Source organism: Malaclemys terrapin, chromosome 24, assembly GCF_027887155.1.
Source record: "Malaclemys terrapin pileata isolate rMalTer1 chromosome 24, rMalTer1.hap1, whole genome shotgun sequence".
In the NCBI taxonomy this organism is placed as follows: Eukaryota; Metazoa; Chordata; order Testudines; family Emydidae; genus Malaclemys; species Malaclemys terrapin.
In genome coordinates this window covers 10729885-10747646 of record NC_071528.1, presented here as the reverse complement: position 1 = coordinate 10747646, position 17762 = coordinate 10729885, and the positions used below count along the sequence as shown (strand labels likewise).

The following is a 17762-nucleotide window of genomic DNA, read 5'->3' as shown; positions in this document are numbered from 1 at the left end:
TCCCCAGAAATGCAGCTAATACAGGAGGCAAATGTCACCATTTGGATGCACAAGGAGAATCCTTTTGATCAATTGGCCAAAGACAAGCGTGTTATTTAGGAACCATTTGCAAACAGGCAAATTAAACCAGGATCATTTTTTAAAAAAAGAGAAAACAGCTTGACAATGGAGCTGAAGCATCTAAATGACTTTTCTTAGCACATCTAGGGCTAGATTATGCCTGTCTCCTGGATGGATGCACAAGGAAAGGCAGGACAAAAGGAGCTTGCTTTCTCACTCATGCCCCCTCCCTACATTCGACTGAGCACAAGGAACCACTGCACCCACCAAGGGAGAAAGAGGGCACAAATGTCTGGGCACACGCTGCATCGTTCTAAGGGGAGTAGCAGTGGGTCTCTGCCTGGGATCTCCAAGACAGACTGTACCTCCTTGAATCACAGTGCCACCTGGGGATTCCTAGATGCAACTCCACTGTGCCATGTCCATTCAGCACAATCCGGCTCATAACATCAACATGTAGGGTAATGACATGGTGAGGTTAACCACATCCCAGCTCCAAACACCCTGAGCCTTGGGGCAGTCTGGGTTTGAACTTTGTGGCTCAGATCCCCCAGTCCAAAGGGCGCACAGCACCGATCTCTGTAGGCCCATCTCGAGCTCACGAAAGAGCCAGAGTAAAAGGGCTTCGCTTACAGATCCTGCGAGAGAGTTGAGGGATGAAATCCACACCACCAAGATGGAACCTACGTCAGAAGCATCCAAACGACTGGGGTATTCGTGGGTGTTGGGGAAGAAGGCACCAGCAGATGCCTTCCTACACAATGTGGGTCTGTGTCAGCGAAGTCCCTGGCATGCACACATTCCCCCAGCGTTGCAGAGAGCACCTCCAGGGAGAGAGTTCTGCTACGTCTCAGCAGACACCAGCTCCCGTTAGGTACCAAAAGAAGCAAGCGGGTTTTCAAAAGAGCTCAGCCTGTTGGGTGCTGAGTGATTGGGACAATCTGGCCACCAAGTGTCCAACTGGCAGCATGCCCTGCTATAAATGATGAACAAAATGTAAAGTGACAGGGAACCAGCTCCAACCTAGGGGTGCCTGAGTGGTTGCATTTGCCCACCCGTGCCGTTTGCAGCCCCACAAACATGGCTGACACTGGCATGCCGATACACTGTGAAAGGGCACACCTAGCCTCTGATAGTGATAGCCGTCTGGGCAGCCTTCTAGTTAACATTTCAAAGTAAACAGCTGATTCTCTTGCTTGCTCAAAGCTTTTGCATTCTAAACTAGAGGGGGGGGGATCTCTTTCCGGTTTTTTAATCTTTAAATCTTCCTGGTTACGCGATACGCTGTACAGACAAACCACGAGTGTGCCTATCTTGTGAGGGGAATGGCAACAAGCGGAAAGATGCTTATCTGCAATAAGAGGGCAACACGCGTTGCCACATCAATATCATGGCGCTTACACTTGGATTAGCACGTCAGGATGGCTTTGATAGACTTCCTTTGGTTTAAACTTAATCTGCCGGTGCTCCTCTGCCGTGGGCTGCTTGAGGCCAGCTGTGAGGCATCAGTGTACAAGACAGAACATATGCCCGAGTAAACAAATTAAGGCTTTCTCCAAAACAACAGGCCTGTGGCTTCCTGGAAGAGCAGCAAAGAGAAACTTAATCAACAGCAGCGGGTGAAATGGTAAAGGGGAGGAGACGGACCTCTGCTAATGAAGGTGATGCTTTCCGATTGCAAATGCTCCCTCGCAGAACTCAAGCAGAGAAGCCACGGGTTGGCTTCCCAGGGTAATGATGCAGAACAGTGCACTGTGCCTGATGGAATTTGACCAGGCCTGGCTCCATGTGGTCAGTTTTAAGGGACGTATAAAAGGCCTTGTCTTCAGTAGCGAAAAGGGTGATTTTTTTTCTAACAGATGGGGAGAGCCTAGAGTTTACCTCAACCTGCTAACCCGTGTTAAAACGACAACTGCCTTGTACGCGCTAGGTTTTTAGCTTTTGTCCTGTGTGGATGCACCCTTAAGGGCTTGTCTACACACACAAGTTGCATTAATTCAGTTGAAATCAAATCAGTTTAAAAAGTAATTTAAATCTGTGCAAACCATTGGGTGGACAATTTGGTATCACTTTAAACCTGCTTTATATTGATTCTTCTCTAAACGAAGCCTTGTCTACAAAGTGGAGCCAAAATAATGGAATTGTTTTAATCCATCTTTACAAGGCTGGCTGCACTTCTGTTTCTTTTCTTGTCTCATCCTTCAGGTGTCTAGCCCCTTGCCGTTACCTATCTCAGGGAGGAGCCTCATGATTCTTCCTCTCTGAAGGTATGTCTCCACTGCAATCAGAGGTGTAGACACACCCAAGCTAGCTTAAATAACAGTGGAATCATAGATTATCAGGGTTGGAAGGGACCTCAGAAGGTCATCTAGTCCAACTCTCTGCTCAAAGCAGGACCACTCCCCAGACAGATTTTTGCCCCCAATCCCTAAATGGCCCCCTCAAGGATTGAACTCACAACCCTAGACTTAGCAGGCCAATGCTCAAACCACTGAGCTATCCCTCAATGAAGCTGTAGCTAACCTAGCCACTCTAGTACATACCCAGGCCAGATCTACTCTAAAAAATGAGGTCAACCCAGCTACATCGCACAGGGGTGTGAAAAATCCACCGACCTAACCCCTGGTGTAGACAGAGTTAGGACAAAAGAATTCTTCCATCAACCGAGCTATCGCCTCGGGGAGGTGGATTAACTACAGCAAGGGGAGAACGGTCCCCTCCTGTTGCTGTAATAAGTCTCTACACTGAAGGGGTACTGCAGTGTCGCTGTAGTGATTTAAGTGTAAGCCCCTGGCCAGGCTTGTACACTGCTATTGTTGTTCACACTAGCTACATCAAAGCTTCGGCAGTCACACCACTGATTGCAGTGCAGACGTGGCCTGCAAACCCTATCTCGTTTATACTGCCCAAACTGGGCTTCAGGCATCGGTGGTGACTAGGGTTCACCAAATGAAATTAATAGGCAGCAGGTTTAAAACAAATAAAAGAAAGTATTTCTTCACACTACGCACAGTTAACCTGTGGAACTCCTTGCCAGAGGAACTCCTTGCCAGAGGCCAAGACTATAACAGGGTTCAAAAAAGAACTAGATAAATTCAAGGAGGATAGGTCCATCAATGGCTATTAGCCAGGATGGGCAGGGATGGTGTCCCTAGCCTCTATTTGCCAGAAGCTGGGAATGGGTGACAGAGGATGGATCACTTGATGATTACCAGTTCTGTTCATTCCCTCTGGGGCACTTGGCAGTGGCCACTGTTGGAAGACAGGATACTGGGCTAGATGGACCTTTAGTCTGACCCAGAATGGCTGTTCTTACGTGTTTCTTCCCTTCAGGAATCTGTGACATATGAGCTTAACCAACGGGCTTCTTGAAACAAAGTCTATTTATTTAGCAGTTGGAACCAAGCATCGGAGAAAAAAGAATTTTAAAACAACGCACAGCTTACACGCGTCTTTAGACTCATCTGAGCTTACACTTCATGACAAACTAGACTTTCTTCCTAAGTTACAGGAGCAGAAAAGATCCAACTTCTAGGCAGCCCAAAGCCTCTTGAATGTCAGTGTGTGACTTATCTGGTTCTCCCAGTCTGACCAACCCTGTTCAAACTGCTGGTGGTGAACCCCATGGGCTACTAGAGGCATAAAGGTTACTCATTCTGACCCGAAGAAGAGCTCTATTTAGCTTGAAAGCTTGTCTCTGTCACCAACACAAGTTGGCCCAATGAAAGATATTACCTCCCCCATCTGTTAGAAAGGCTATTAAGTGGCTATGCTCTGCTACCTAGTCAGACCATTATATGGTACAGAAATAGCACCCAAGTAACAAATCCAAACACAACATTAATCATTCTTAAGTAACAGTCCAACTTTTGTACCTGCACCATCAGTTATTTTGGTGCAAATCTGAGTGGGCACTCTGATTTTGGGTGACATGTCCTACTTTGATTGAACTTTGGCCAAGATCAAAAGAGGTTTGAGTTCAAAATGATTTCATTATTTTGGTTCCAGTTTGGGTGTAGACCAGTCCTAGTGTACAGGTTCAAGCTAAACCGATAGATGGCAAGTTTCAACTGATATCGGGGCATCCAAATTGTCACCAGTTTACCTAAATTGGTTTAAGATCACACCTTTAGTTAATCTGGAACAACTCTGTGTGTAGACCAGAACTTAGGTCCTGTAGTCACATGCAAGACGACTCTGCTGAGTCATTCTAGTTTCAGGTACTAAAAACCCAAATTAAGATTCAAGCCACTGCTAAGCCACCCTGGTGGGTGGGTCCAATCAGCTCCAACCCAGATATGGAGGAGGTGAGAGTGTGTCTTTGGGTCCAGAGGGAACTAGGACAGAGGAGACGCTGGATGGAAAATCCTAGGGACATCTTGGAACACAGAAATTGCCTCTGGCATTGGCCAGTGTGAGATGTTTCAGAGACATGTGTAGGAAATGCCACAATGTCTAATTATGGAATAACTGACCTGCAGTGGAAGCGTCTTCTTCATCCCAGGCTGTTAGTGGTTGGCACCCAACGGGCAGTCATACCTACGGATGAGTGCAATGAAGGCAGAGTTGCTGGATGCCAAGTGGACCTTCTACGTGTTTCAGGCTCGGCCCTGATCGAATAACCTATCGGTCCATCTCCCAGGAGAAGAGGCCCAAAGAGTGTAGGCCATGCTTTAAAATCGACAATGATGTGTTATGGCAGTTCAGAGCCCAACACGGCACAGGTGAAAGCCTATCCACGCTCTGCCTCTGGCTTTTTAAAGATTGGAATAGTGTTGTCTGTGATCTCTTTCCTGTGAGCAAGAGACCAAAGCAGAGACCCAGCCGCTTTAATCCTTGGGCAATGGGAGAGTGCACAGGCGGCCACTCCATCAGCCTGGAAATTCTACCCAGCTCCGCGGAGGAGGGCCCTGCAGTTCAGCTATAACTCGCAAGGGCAGGGCCATGACCAGGGCGGGGCAAGCGGGGCAGCCGCCCCGGGTGCAAAGACGCAGGGGCGGAAAAAAGGGGCGGAAAATGACTAAAAAAATCGGTAGCGGCCGGAAATATGCTCGCTCGCCCCGGACGCTAAAAAATGCCTAGTTACGGCTCTGTGCAGGAGGTTGCGTCTGTAACCTTCAGTGGAGCTGTCAGTTAAACATGGGGGCTCTGAAGACTTTAGAATTCTCTGTTTCTCTCCCATCCAGAAAAGCTTTGGCTCCAATAGAGGCCTATGCATTTAAGCAACACTGCTCCCATTTACAACCCCTGGTCCCGTGCAACACTGCTGTATATCCCGGTGGCCACTGCCAAGCTCTCTAAGCTGACAGCTGCGCTCCCTCTTCCCAGTCAGGTACCGGGATGGAAAGGGGTTCTCCCCCAGGAGCCCTGTGGCTTTGCTCTGCTTCCAAGGCCTACAGCAGATGGAAGAAAGATGACCAGCACCTTATATAGCTAGATTGGGCTTAATCTTTGGTTCACTCTGCAGGACTAGCATTGTCCCACCTAGCTAGGAGCACGTGCCCTCCATCAGGTATGACAGTTTGTGGTTTCTAGGGCCACGTAAGGGCTCGGAACATCGCTGAAGCTTTACATCAGAAAATAAATAATCACACACACACACACACAGCTGCTGAGTTAGGTCTAAATATGGCCCACAGCCATAAAGTACAGATCTGCAGCCTGATAGCTGAGAAACTCAGAGTCTGGGGTTCTCATATCCAAGGTTTTGTCTCTTCCCGTTATCACCCCGATTCAGCAAGGGATTTAAGCACGTTTAACTTTCAGCACTTGAGCGGCGTGACTGAAATCAGCGCAATCGCTCTCATGCTTCAAGTTAGTCATGTGCTTAAGTACTTTGCTGAACTGGTGTGACTACAAGGGGCATCTGGCATTGCAAAATCTAGATCTGGGTCTGGATTCCCGTATGCACTCCCACTCCGCAAATTAGATGATTTTCAGATCCAGGCTTTAGCTCTGGCCTCCTCTCTCATTAGAATTGGATTGTGTGGGCTAAACTCCTTTCAGAAAGCAACGATTCCATTTTCCTCTGGTCTTAAAACAGCTTCAATCCATCTTACTGCATTACAGGATCTGTGTTGATTGTTCTACTGTACTGAGTAATAACAACTTGTACTTTCCAGATTACCCCAGGGAACTGTATTCACAGCTTAGCTGCACCATGTATTTGGGAGGGCAGGCACACAACGGGGTAATTTGATTTGTCACAACAATGCAGAGAGCTTCTCCTGGGAAGGGAGGGGGATGGTGGAGCGGGAACAAAAGGGGATTGGCTGCCCAGGGAAGGAGCCTTGAAGGCAGAGAAGGAAGAAGGGGACAGGACTTTGGCAAGGAGCAGGGGGCGGGGGGTAGTGAAATGATTAGAGGGGCCTAATTCTCCTGCGGCAGCGGCAGGGTGCGAATAACTCCCACTTCAGTGGGGAGTACTTGACCCTGTGTGTGGAGAGACAGATGAGGCAGTGGCAAGCGGAGAAGTAGTGGAGGGGGGCAGGATGAGAAATGGGGCATCTAGACCAAAGAGGGGAGGGGAAATCAAAGGTTGCTAAACAGATTTATGCTTCCAGGCACCCCACGCTTTCCCATCAGCCAATAAACTCTCCCTCCTGGGAAAGAATGTCTGCAAGAAACTGGAGTGCTAGTCAATGGAATAGCGAGTCTAGGGTGACCAGATGTCCCGATTTTATAGGGACAGTCCCGATTTTTGGGTCTTTTTCTTATATAGGCTCCTATTACCCCCCGTCCTGATTTTTCACACTTGCTGTCTGGTCACCCTAAGCGAGTCATAATATAAACCATTGGTTGGCGCAATGGACTGAAGCAGTTTAAAACTTAGTCAAATTGAATTTCAGAGGTCTGTGATCCCTATCGTGTTTAGTTTTTTCCCCCCAAACCATGAGGCACAGGGGCTGAGATGTGTAGTGGTAGGGAAAGGCAGTGTAAGATGGGGGATGGCGGGACTCAGGGCCCCTGAGTTCTACTCCCATCTCTGCCACTGACTCGGTGTGTTGGCAGGTCACGTCCCTTCTCTGTGCCTCAGTTTCCCATCTGTGAAATGGGGAGGATACTTACCATCCAAACTGGTCTGAGATCCTGGGAGGTATAGTGTAAGGGCAAGATATTCTTTCTTTCCAGTACAAATATCATCAAGAAAAAAGAACCCCTCACTGGCACTCTGGGGTGACACTGGTTACAGAGCACACTGATACCACAGGAGTCCAGTCGCCAGACATGGGAGCTCAAATCACCTTCAGTGCAACTGACTTCAGCAGAGCAACCTCTGGGTTTGGCACAGGGGGCTACTCACTTTTTAACTGTACCGTTAAGAGACATCCCTGCAGATCAGTGGTACATGTGAGCAGGTCCAGAAGTGACCATCATGTAATCCGCTGTCTCGTCTAGAGACAAGATAATCATGCGTGTAACTCTGTAATAACCTGGAAGGGGGATTTTGTCTCCTCCCACGGGAAATGTAGGCGAGAGACAGGGGCAGGGGAAACCCCTGTACGTGCATGTGCTGTGGAGAGGGAAGTGAACGGGCTCGCTGGGCGGGGGGTGAGGGGGGAGTGACCGAGTTAACAGGGACTGCAGTGCACAAGGAAATCTTGCTTTCTTTCTCTGAGCCTGATTCTGGTCTCCTTCCCAACAGGGTAAGTCCAATGGTTTCAGTGATGTTATTCCTGTATATGAGCCCAGAATCGCTCTCCCTCTCTCCCTCTAATGGATATTTGAGATAGAGGGCCAGATCTTCAGCTGACGTAAAGCAACGTTGATCCACTGAAGTCCATCTAGCTACAATGACTTGCCCTGGCTGAGAATCTGGCCTGGAACCTTTCACTACACTACAGTGAAAGGGAACATGCAGAAGTGGTCGGGTGAGTTATAGGCTAGTTGGTCCCTTCCTGCCGGAAAATCTATTAATCTGTATCAAAGCGTCACTCTTTAGATGGACACAACTCAACCCCTGATCCTACAGTGGTTTCCCTCCATTCAGAACCTTATGTTTCTCCAGGACTCCACCCAGGCATAGCTTGCTACAGGTCAGGGAGCAGATTAATCAGTGTGTGCACAGGGGCAATCAGTTATTTTTTGTCACCGTCCAGATTTCTTGGCCAAGGTATAATCAAGGTCCAGACTCCAGAGAAAATAATTAAAAACTAATAACAATCATTATAATAATAAGTACGTAAAAAGATTTTGGGATCTATTCAAAAGCATCTGGTTGTGCAGATTTGGCCCACGGTCTGCCTATTGACTGCCCTGCGGGGTGAATTAGACCCGCTGATCCAACTATTGCTAGCACTATAATGACATGGTTTTCACCTGGAGATCATCAAAAGCCCCCCGTCCTCCTCTCGCAGCCCCCTACAACAAATCACCATAATCATAAAAACCACCCTACTGAATAGTAAAGATATACATTTTATCTATGAAATACTACACACACACACCCCTTGCTAAATGACACCTGTAGGGTGAGGTGGTCAGGAAATTATTTTGACAAAATGTTTTTTCATCAGAAAATTCCAATCTGTTGAGAAATCCAGGACGGAGAGAGAAAGAGACAGACAGACCCCAGAATAGCCAAATTTTCCCACTGACTGATTGGGTAGGTGCCTTAACCACTGGGCTACACTCTCTGCCCTAATGAACATTTATTTATACAAAGTGAAATGGCACCAGCAGGTGAGATTGAGAAACAGGGCCCCAAATCAGGCACACCAGGGACTTGAACCAGACTCCTCACACATTCCAGGTAAGTGCTCTAAACCAATTAGCTATTCTGAGCCTGGGTCTCTTGGTGGGTTTTTTTTTGTTGTTGTTTTTTGTAAAAATAAAACATTCAAAAGGCCTAGATTTCGTTCCAATGCCGAATGAAAACAAAGGCACAATACTCGATATTTGTGTACATGTGTGTGTGAAATGGAATTCTTGTTTTCCGGTCAGCCCTAGCTATGAGTCTGCACTGGACGCCGGCTGTTGCTGGATACCTGCAGTGAATTTAGGTTTATGAGCGCAGGGAGTGAGAAATGGGGGAGTCCCCAGAAAGCCAGGAGAATGTCAGTCATTTTATTCCAGTGTACCAGCTCTCGCCACTAGCGTTCTGAGCTCAGTATAAACACAGAGAAGCAGCGTGGTCCAGAATGTAGGATAATGGACCTAATATATATGCACCCCGCTGGGATGCTAAATACAACCATAATGCAAATAAGGAACAATGAGACACATTAGTTATGAACCCGCATCACACACCTGGCTGGGCTGTTTTTCTAGTGCTGCAAAAGCCTTTGAATAAAACATCCAGAACTATTTCACCGTTGAAGCCGCTCCAATTCACGCTGGATCTGAGGCCAGAAATACAATCTTTGCTAGAGTTACAGTGATGTCCCTGTGACAGCGCCAGCCACCTCGATATCTCAGTTGCTGATTGAATCTTCCTGGCAGGACCAGTCTCCTGTGAACTAGATTCTGGTGCAATTACACTGGTGTAAATTCAGCGTAACTCCATGGACTTCACAGGATTTCCACGGGGATAAGTGAAAGCAATATCTGGTCTTGGGTCTCTGTTTCTACAGAGGGTTTCAGCCCAACAATGGACTGTAAGAGAATGGTATGGGAAGTGTAAGTGATGGGTTAATAGCGAGGTAAATGGTCTCTTCCTTTCCTCTAGTTTGGATCTTTGTTCAAGTGGTGAAATGGGACCGGTTCCCTGTAATTGCTGTGCCCTCTCATATAACTGCTGCCTCCCATGTGCGGCTTGTTGACATTTAAATAAGTCGCAATCATATTGAGGAAGTAGATTGCACAGACCCCAGAGGATATGGGTAGAGGACACATCCAGGAGTGGCTGCAACATATTTAACACACGCATGCATGACTCACGCTAATTTGCATTGAGTATATCCGGGGGTGCGGGGGGAGATATAGTTTCTCCTAAACGCTGGTTGTGAGGAATACAGCATGTTCCTTGAGCGGTTTCTCTTGCAAACCATGTGCGTCAGTGAATTTCAACGGGATTTCGGTGCCTAACTCCCTTCAGCTCCATTGAAAATCTCAGCCTCTGCTCCCCTAGACCCTCTCTTCTCCATACTCGAACCCTGGCCTCATTTCCCCTCTCTCTCACTCCTGCTCTCCAGCCACTTCTCCTTCCCCTTCCAGAAAGGATCCTTCCTCTCTGACGCTTGTCCCTCCAGCTTTACGCTTGCTGCTCCGTGCCTTTTGTGTCCATTTCCCCCAAATGCTGGCCTCCTCTCTGCTTCAGTCCCTTCCCCACTCCGCTTTCTGCTCCCAGATCCCCTCTTTCCAGTTAGGCTCTAAACCCACCAGTCTTCTTATTGCCCCAAACCTTCCTGCTAATGGCACTAGTTACCCACCCTACGATGCCACCCTGGCCTAACAACTTCTCTGTGCAACAGTTACTGTTGCGACAGATGGTGACGTAGAAACTGGAAAGATTGATTAGGTTTCCTAACCCAGTTATTCCTATTATAGACCACTTCTCTAGGAGAGGGAGTGCCAGCATTTAGGGAACTGGACTGGGACTCATGAGACCCAAGATCTATTGCTGGCTCTGGGGAAAGTCATTTCTGATTGACCCAGGCTGGGACGCTCACTGTCGCGGGCTGTGTAAACATACCCGACGCGTTACTCTAATATGAAGCAATAAGAATGATAATTTCTAAAGACAAATCCACTCCTGGACCTAATTCCAGCTCAGCCTCCCAGTCTGACACGCATGCCATGGTTGTAACAATTACAGAGCTTGGAGACCTCAAAAAGTAATATCAGGGTAGTATTAAGGAAACCAGAATAAAATAAACTCCTTGAAATCCGATGAGCCATTTGGTCCCTGTGCTGCATGCTTCTCTCCTCGATTGCAGGATTATATTAGGAACGAAGCTTTGCTCCTTGCCTGCAGTTGCATCTGCACTCTCCAGACCCTCTGCCAATCTGATCACAGATGAATTGGAGAATGTAGGAGGCTGCTAGGGACTCTCTCTGACTGTGTGTCTGCACAGCCTCTGGCATAATGGGGCCTTGACCTTGGTTGGCATCGCAAGGTGTTACTGTAATATAAGATGATGTCCCCCAACCCAGCATCAATATTGCAAAAACACGCACCAGGATACGCATCAAACCCGGTACAGGCGTGTAAAAATACGCACAAACGGGCAAAAATTCATATGAAAAATGAAGGGAGGTTCAGGTTTTAGAATAAACTCTTCCAAAAGCTTAAAGGCCTATTCAGTCGTTCAGATGTTCCCACAAGACCACCCTGCGATCTAGGCTTTTTATAAGAGTGCCCATCACTATGGTGTCTGTCCAGCCTCACAGTTTTCCTTCTCACAACTAGCCCAGGCCCTCTAAGAGGCTCTGGTTCCTGGCATCTTCTAAAACTAAGGACTGCCAGCTTGCTACGACCTTCTTCCACCTTCAGGGCTGGATGGCATCTCAGGGGGCATCTCGTTCTTCTCGCTTCTCTTCTTTCTGCACTTCCGAAGTTCCCTTCTCTCTCTCCCCCCTCCCTCCCTCGCACAAAAGCCTTGTCTCTTACTGGGACCCAGAGATAGGGTCCAGGAAAAGCACAGCAGTCAGTGACTGATGTCACAAAGACTTGGGCAACTGCATGCAGCTAATGAGAAAGGAGCTGGACTATGCAGTGGAAAAAGCTGCTGACAGTCGCTCTAAGGGAAGGGACTGGGAGACAATAACCCGCCTCATCCTGTCGTCGTTATTGCCTTAGAAGGCTTCAGCATGTCTCACCGATGCCATCAAAGAAGATGAGCAGAGCTGAGTTCTCCTACTGTTCCCCATAGAGTCCTCTGACGCCAACGGCTGCGATTAGATAGGAACTAGGTCAGGCCATTGAGAGCCCACCAGCAGCTGCCAGCATGTGGTCTCTGCTGCCAACTCCTCTCTGCCTGATCACTGTATTCCTGCTCTTAGAGGCGCCCATGGCTGAAGTCTTTGTTTACGTGGTCTACAAGCAGAATTCCACCTGCATAGATTTTAGAGCGTTGTCGGCATGCCTGGGGCCTCCGGTCCCAAGAGAGGGCCTGAGGGGTTATCTGATTGAGGCAGCACCTGCAAACGCCTGTCACCCTATCGGAGGTCCACCAGCAGGCGGCAATTCCTCGGCAGCCTTCATCGCGCTCATAAGTAGGTATGACTGCCCGCTGGGGGTTAAGATCCTTCATGCTCAGCAGGCTGGCTATCAAGCGGCTATTGTCCACAACGTGAACTCAGAGACACTGGTGACAATGGTGACTAATGTTGAAGAAATCAGGCAGAAGATTGGAATTCCTTCTGTCTTTACCGGGGAATCAGCTGCCAAGAAGCTAAGAAGGGTTATAGGCTCTGAAAAAGGCATTCATGTCACTCTAGTGGTACCTGAACATTATCATAATCCCTGCTGGAACAATGCAAAGTTCTCCATCGGGGACACTGCTAGGCACTACTGGGATCTCCAGTTTGGATATTGCTCCAAACGCATGATTTCTCTTTTCATCCAGGAGTTTGGCATGGCAATCGGCATGATCGGGTTTACCCTGCTGGTTGTGGGCTGCATGAGATGGTGCAGGAAGAGCCAGAAGATAACGGCGAGCACGTTCAAAACGGGAGACAAGTATGTTACATGTGTGATCTGCATGGCCGAGTACGAAGAAGGAGACCAGCTGAAGATCCTCCCTTGTTCCCATGTCTATCATGGCACGTGCATAGACTCGTGGCTTCTCATCCAGCCCCAATGTAAGACCTGTCCAATTTGCAAACAGCAAGTGACTGTTGCCAGATAGACCTTTGACATGGACAGGCATCGAAATATCCCTCTGCAAGTGTAAAACATTTTAGATGAGGGAAAATAAAATGAGTTTGAGATCACAGCTGCTGGAAGTCTCTGGTGTACACACACACACATACACACACACACATACAGATCACTAACATTTCCTGTAGCTTTCTCCAGGAGGAAAATATAGACAGTGAAACCTGTTTTACGCAGAGCCCATGGGACCAGTAACAATCAGTTGCCTAGTACAGGTGAGTCTTTAATTAACTACAGGGCTAACAAAACCATACTGGACCACTGGGGATACTTTAAAGGAGACAGTTCAGCAAGGAGTTGACCACTGAAGGTGCAGCTCTGTAGGGATCGAGTGCCAGAGACTCTGAGCATCCACAGCGCCAGCTGACTTCAGTGGGAGACGGAGAACCTCTGGATATCAGACTCATGTAGCCAGGTATTCCAAAGAGCTCAAAGCCAGAATTTCAAGTGCTCCGTTCCCACAGCTGAGCCAAAGGCACTGTCAGCCCTATGCTTTCAAAATTCATGTGTCAGAACACTCCCCAAAATCCTGAGATTGGCTTACAGATCATAAGATATTTCTGAATAATAAACTTTTGGGATCTTCTTATTCGCCTTCCAGTTTCTGACACTGGAGTACATTTTAAATCTTCCTCTGCCCCCATGAGGGCTAGACATTTAAATGAAAGCTGAGATTCTCTTTCAATCCCTTGACTCCAGCAGTTGGAGCTTTGAGGTAAACAACAAATATTGCGAGACTGGCAATAAAATCATGAGGATTGGCAACACTGCCTGATCTTTTGGTGGCCAGCAGCTCCCATTGTGACCCCTGAGACCAGAATTTCAGAAGAGCTTAGTCAACACCCATCACGAATCCAGTGTTCTGCGCACTTGGAAAATCTGACCACTCGTTTTGGTGCCTTAAATAGAACCTACGTGCTTTTGCCAATCTGGCCAATAGCGTATCGTTGGTTTCGTTCTGCATGGATGGACAGATGGATGTAATTTCAAGTTCTGCTGGTTTTATTTTGAATGATGATTTTACTTATTTAGATTATTTATTTCCATTATCTAATGACAAAAAGCTCTGGCCTTGTAGCTTTAGGCGCTTTGACATCCACTAGATGATCACACTCGTAGAAAGGAAAAGGTGGGGCTTTTTGTTTTTAAAGCAGAAAGCAAGTTCAGTCAACCGACCTGGGTTGATATCTCCCCTCCCACATGGGAGAGGATGATCCTAAGAGATCATTCCTACTGTGCAGTGTTCTCCAGGCATCATGTTCTTACCCAAGGTGAAGGATTTCAGTTTGCAGTGGGAGGACTGCCAAGAGAAGGGGCATTTATCCCTCGGAAGGATGTGAACAACTCCCCTTGAGTGCAGCAGGAGATACTGATAACTTACCAGAAATTGGACTGGGACAGAACTGGGTCCAAGAAAGATGGAGAAGTGGCGGACAGGAGAGAACTAGGGAAGAGAGGAGGAGAGAAGGGTGCAAGGCATGTTGGCAGTGATGTCACAGGGACCTAGTCCTGGTGAAGTGCAGCAGTCATTGGGTGATGTCACAAAGCCCTGGGGAGGTGGGGAGGAAAGGCTGCCTAGCAGCTGGAGACAAGGAGGGAGAGAGAGAGAAGTTGGAGCCCGGGGCACCAGCAGACCAGCATGGTAAACTGAAGGAAGTCTTTTGCAGAAGCTTCCAGGGAAGAGGCGGAGTATAGTTACCATCCTGCTGCTGCTGCTGTTGTCTTCTGCAAAGACTCCAGGAATGTTACGCTGATACCACTCAGACGGGGTGATAAGTGTGTGTTTGCCTCCTAAGATCCTTCACAGTTACGCCTTTCCTCTTTGCCCACTTGCACAGAGAGAGACCCATCAGCGTTCAGCATGAAGCCCCCGCTCCCTCTCCCTCTCCGTGCGTTCGCCGTGCTCCTGCTCGCGGACGTTGCTGTCGCGGAGGCCTTTGGACATGTGGTTTACGATCACGGCTCCACATGCGTAGGTTACAACGCACTGCCTGCATGTTTTGGACCACCCCTCCCAAGTGAAGGGCTGATGGGGTACTTGATCGAGGCCATGCCTGCAAACGCCTGTGATCCTATAGAACGCCCGCCGGCATCCTCCAACTCCTCTGAGGCTTTCATCGCACTCATCCGTCGGTCTGACTGCCCCTTTGGGGTCAAGGTCCTTCACGCACAGCAAGCCGGGTACCAAGCTGCCGTTGTGCACAACGTGAATACAGAGCATCTGGTGAACATGGTAACTGACGACAAAGAAATCAGGCAGCAGATTGCGATCCAGTCTGTCTTCACAGGGGAATCGGCCTACATGCACCTGAGAAGGGCTTCACGTTATGAAAAAGGGGCTTATGTCACCCTGGTGGCACCCAAACAGCCTCATAACCCTTGCCAGGATGCTGCTACGCCTTCCATGTGGGCTACCGCTAAGCAGCACTGGCCACGCAGGCTTAAATATGCCGCATACCACGTCATTCCTTACGTCCTCCAGGAGTTTGGGTTCATGATCAACGTGATCATTTGCACCATCCCGCTTGTGGTCTGCGCACGATGGTGCACGAAGGGCCGGAAGATAACCCTGTGCACCTTCAAAAGGGGAGACCGGTACGAGACGTGTGTGATCTGCATGGCCGAGTACGAAGAAGGAGACCAACTGAAGATCCTCCCTTGTTCTCACGCCTATCACTGCGCATGTATCGACACCTGGCTTCACACCCAGCCCAGGAATAAAACCTGCCCCTTTTGCAAACAGCAGGTGACTGCTGAAGCTCAGGATGTCAGTCTGCACGGAGGGAGGAACCCACAGGAGCAAGTGGGGGGACAGGAGGACCACGCGGAGGATGGGGAAGACGAAGATGGTCATGACGATGAGTATATTGAGGGAGAGGAAGAAGATGACCAAAGTGTGGACACTGAGGAAGGGTATGATGAGCTGGAGAATGACCCTCGCTGAGGAATAGAATCAAACCAAACCAATATCAGTCCAAGCCACACGACCCCCCAGCTTTTGCCCATCACTAGCTCCAGCCTTGGGAAGCGTTTCGCTCAGTTCAGTTTTGGCTCCTTTCTCTCACTCCCCACAATAAAAGGCATAAAATGTCTGCTGCAAATGTAACTCTCCTTAGGCTGGTGGAAATTAAATGCATTTGATATCATTGAGTTCCTGGGAATTTCTGGTCCCCATCCACTCGCATTTCCTGTTGCTTTTGTCTAGATGGAATATAGATACACAAATACATGCAGTGAATCTTAGTTTAAGGAATTGCATTGTGGCAGTGCATAGAGGCCCCGACTGAGACTGGAGTCCCATTTTGCGGGATGCTATGTAGACATAGCAAGTCATCGCCTGTCAACCTAAAGAGAACAACAGGGAAACAGAACCTGACTGTCTGACCCAGATCAGAGGGAGAACTGGGACTAGAATGTAGCTCTCCTAGTTTCCAGGCCAGCGCCCTGTCCCCTGAACCTCGCTGCCTCACCTGAGCTACCCTTTGGCAGCAACTCAAGAGCCGGGTAACAATTCCTTGCAGAGTACAGGTTAGTCTGTAGCGACAGGTGCAGTCGAACTGTTCAGGGGTACTCTGAGGATACTTTAAAACAGTCCCTTAAGACAAGGGGTGGTGACGACTGAAGGTCCAAATCATTCCAGTAGGATTCACTCCATGCAGGTGGGCAGAGAGAAAAGATACGAACGATTTTCAAGGGCTGCATAATCGGCTGCATTTTGAAGGCTGGCTGATCCCTCCATGCATTCAGCAGAGGCAGACATGACAGGTACATGTAAGCGCCTGCTCTCCAGGGTTTTCCGGGTCATTTTCCAAGCATTTCTAAACACTGTAAGAAGGGCAGGATTTATGTACTAACATGCCCAAATCAGATATTCATCTCCTCTCTCTCTATTGGTTACAGGAAGAGCGATTTGTTCATTTTGGAGAGCCTCTGAGTGCATCTCCAGTTCAGGTTGAAAACACTGAGCCAGAGCTGCAGACCAGCAAAGGATTCAGCCCACAGTCAATTAACACCCTATGACCAGCTACGCTAGCCGGTCATGTAGATACACTCTCCTGATCATCATCAGCCTGATCAACAGGCACTGTCACACCAGTACCAGAGCCCAGCACTCTTCGCTGGATGTGAATATCCCACTACCAATTGTCAGCATTCAAGTCATTGGGCTGTCAGCAGATCTCAACCATCAGGGTCTATGGCCAACTTTTTCCAAAGAGGCTAGTGACTTTGGGTACCTCTGGTTCTGGGTGTCTATTTTAAGACAACTAAAAAGGGCTTGATTTTCAGAAAACGCTGTCTGAAAATTAAGCCCCTGTCCCATGTCTCAAGTTTGGCACCCAAAATCACTAGGGACTTTGTAAGATTTTGGCAGGGGTTCAAAGCTGGCCAGATCCTAGACCCTGTAGCACTGTATAGCGGCAAGCCAATAGGGGAGGGATAGCTCAGTGGTTTGAGCATTGGCCTGTTAAACCCAGGGTTGTGAGTTCAATCCTTAAGAGGGCCATTTAGAGATCTAGGGCAAAAATCTATCTGGGGATTGGTCCTGCTTTGAGCAGGGGGTTGGACTAGATGACCTCCTGAGGTCCCTTCCAACCTTGATATTCTAACATCTTGAATTGCACCCAAAAGTAACCAAGGAGCTAGTGCAACCTACAAAGCGCAGGTGCAACGTGCTATGGAAAGGAAACTCCACTAAGAAAATATCCTGCTGTTTTCTACATTGTTTGAAGCTTCAGGGTATCGCAAGGTATGACACATGGTAGTAATCAAGCAACGGGCTAAGCAACGCATGGATAAATGCAGTGAGGTGTATAAGCCAAGTGGAAAAGTCATAACTAGAGCTAAACGAAATTTGGAATTTCCATCCCACAGAAAATTCCCA

The 17762-nt window shown here is 48.2% G+C and overlaps 2 protein-coding genes across 2 annotated transcripts; both read left to right on the top strand.

Annotated features, from left to right (window-relative positions):
- Positions 1-11948: 11948 nt before the first annotated feature.
- On the top strand, positions 11949-12851 carry LOC128828767 (E3 ubiquitin-protein ligase RNF167-like). The gene has a single exon (XM_054013705.1). The coding sequence runs from the start codon at positions 11949-11951 to the stop codon at positions 12849-12851; it is 903 nt and encodes a 300-aa protein (XP_053869680.1).
- A 1890-nt stretch (positions 12852-14741) lies between these two features.
- On the top strand, positions 14742-16814 carry LOC128828765 (E3 ubiquitin-protein ligase RNF167-like). The gene is made up of 2 exons (XM_054013703.1): positions 14742-15793; positions 16781-16814. The coding sequence occupies exons 1-2, from the start codon at positions 14742-14744 to the stop codon at positions 16812-16814; spliced, it is 1086 nt and encodes a 361-aa protein (XP_053869678.1).
- Positions 16815-17762: the final 948 nt, after the last annotated feature.

Coding starts and splice junctions, on each gene's coding strand:
- LOC128828767 (XM_054013705.1), top strand. CDS start 11,949: ATGTGGTCTCTGCTGCCAACTCCTCTCTGCCTGATCACTGTATTCCTG.
- LOC128828765 (XM_054013703.1), top strand. CDS start 14,742: ATGAAGCCCCCGCTCCCTCTCCCTCTCCGTGCGTTCGCCGTGCTCCTG. Junction 15,794..16,780: donor AGTGTGGACACTGAGGAAGG/GTATGATGAGCT, acceptor TATTGGTTACAG/GAAGAGCGATTTGTTCATTT.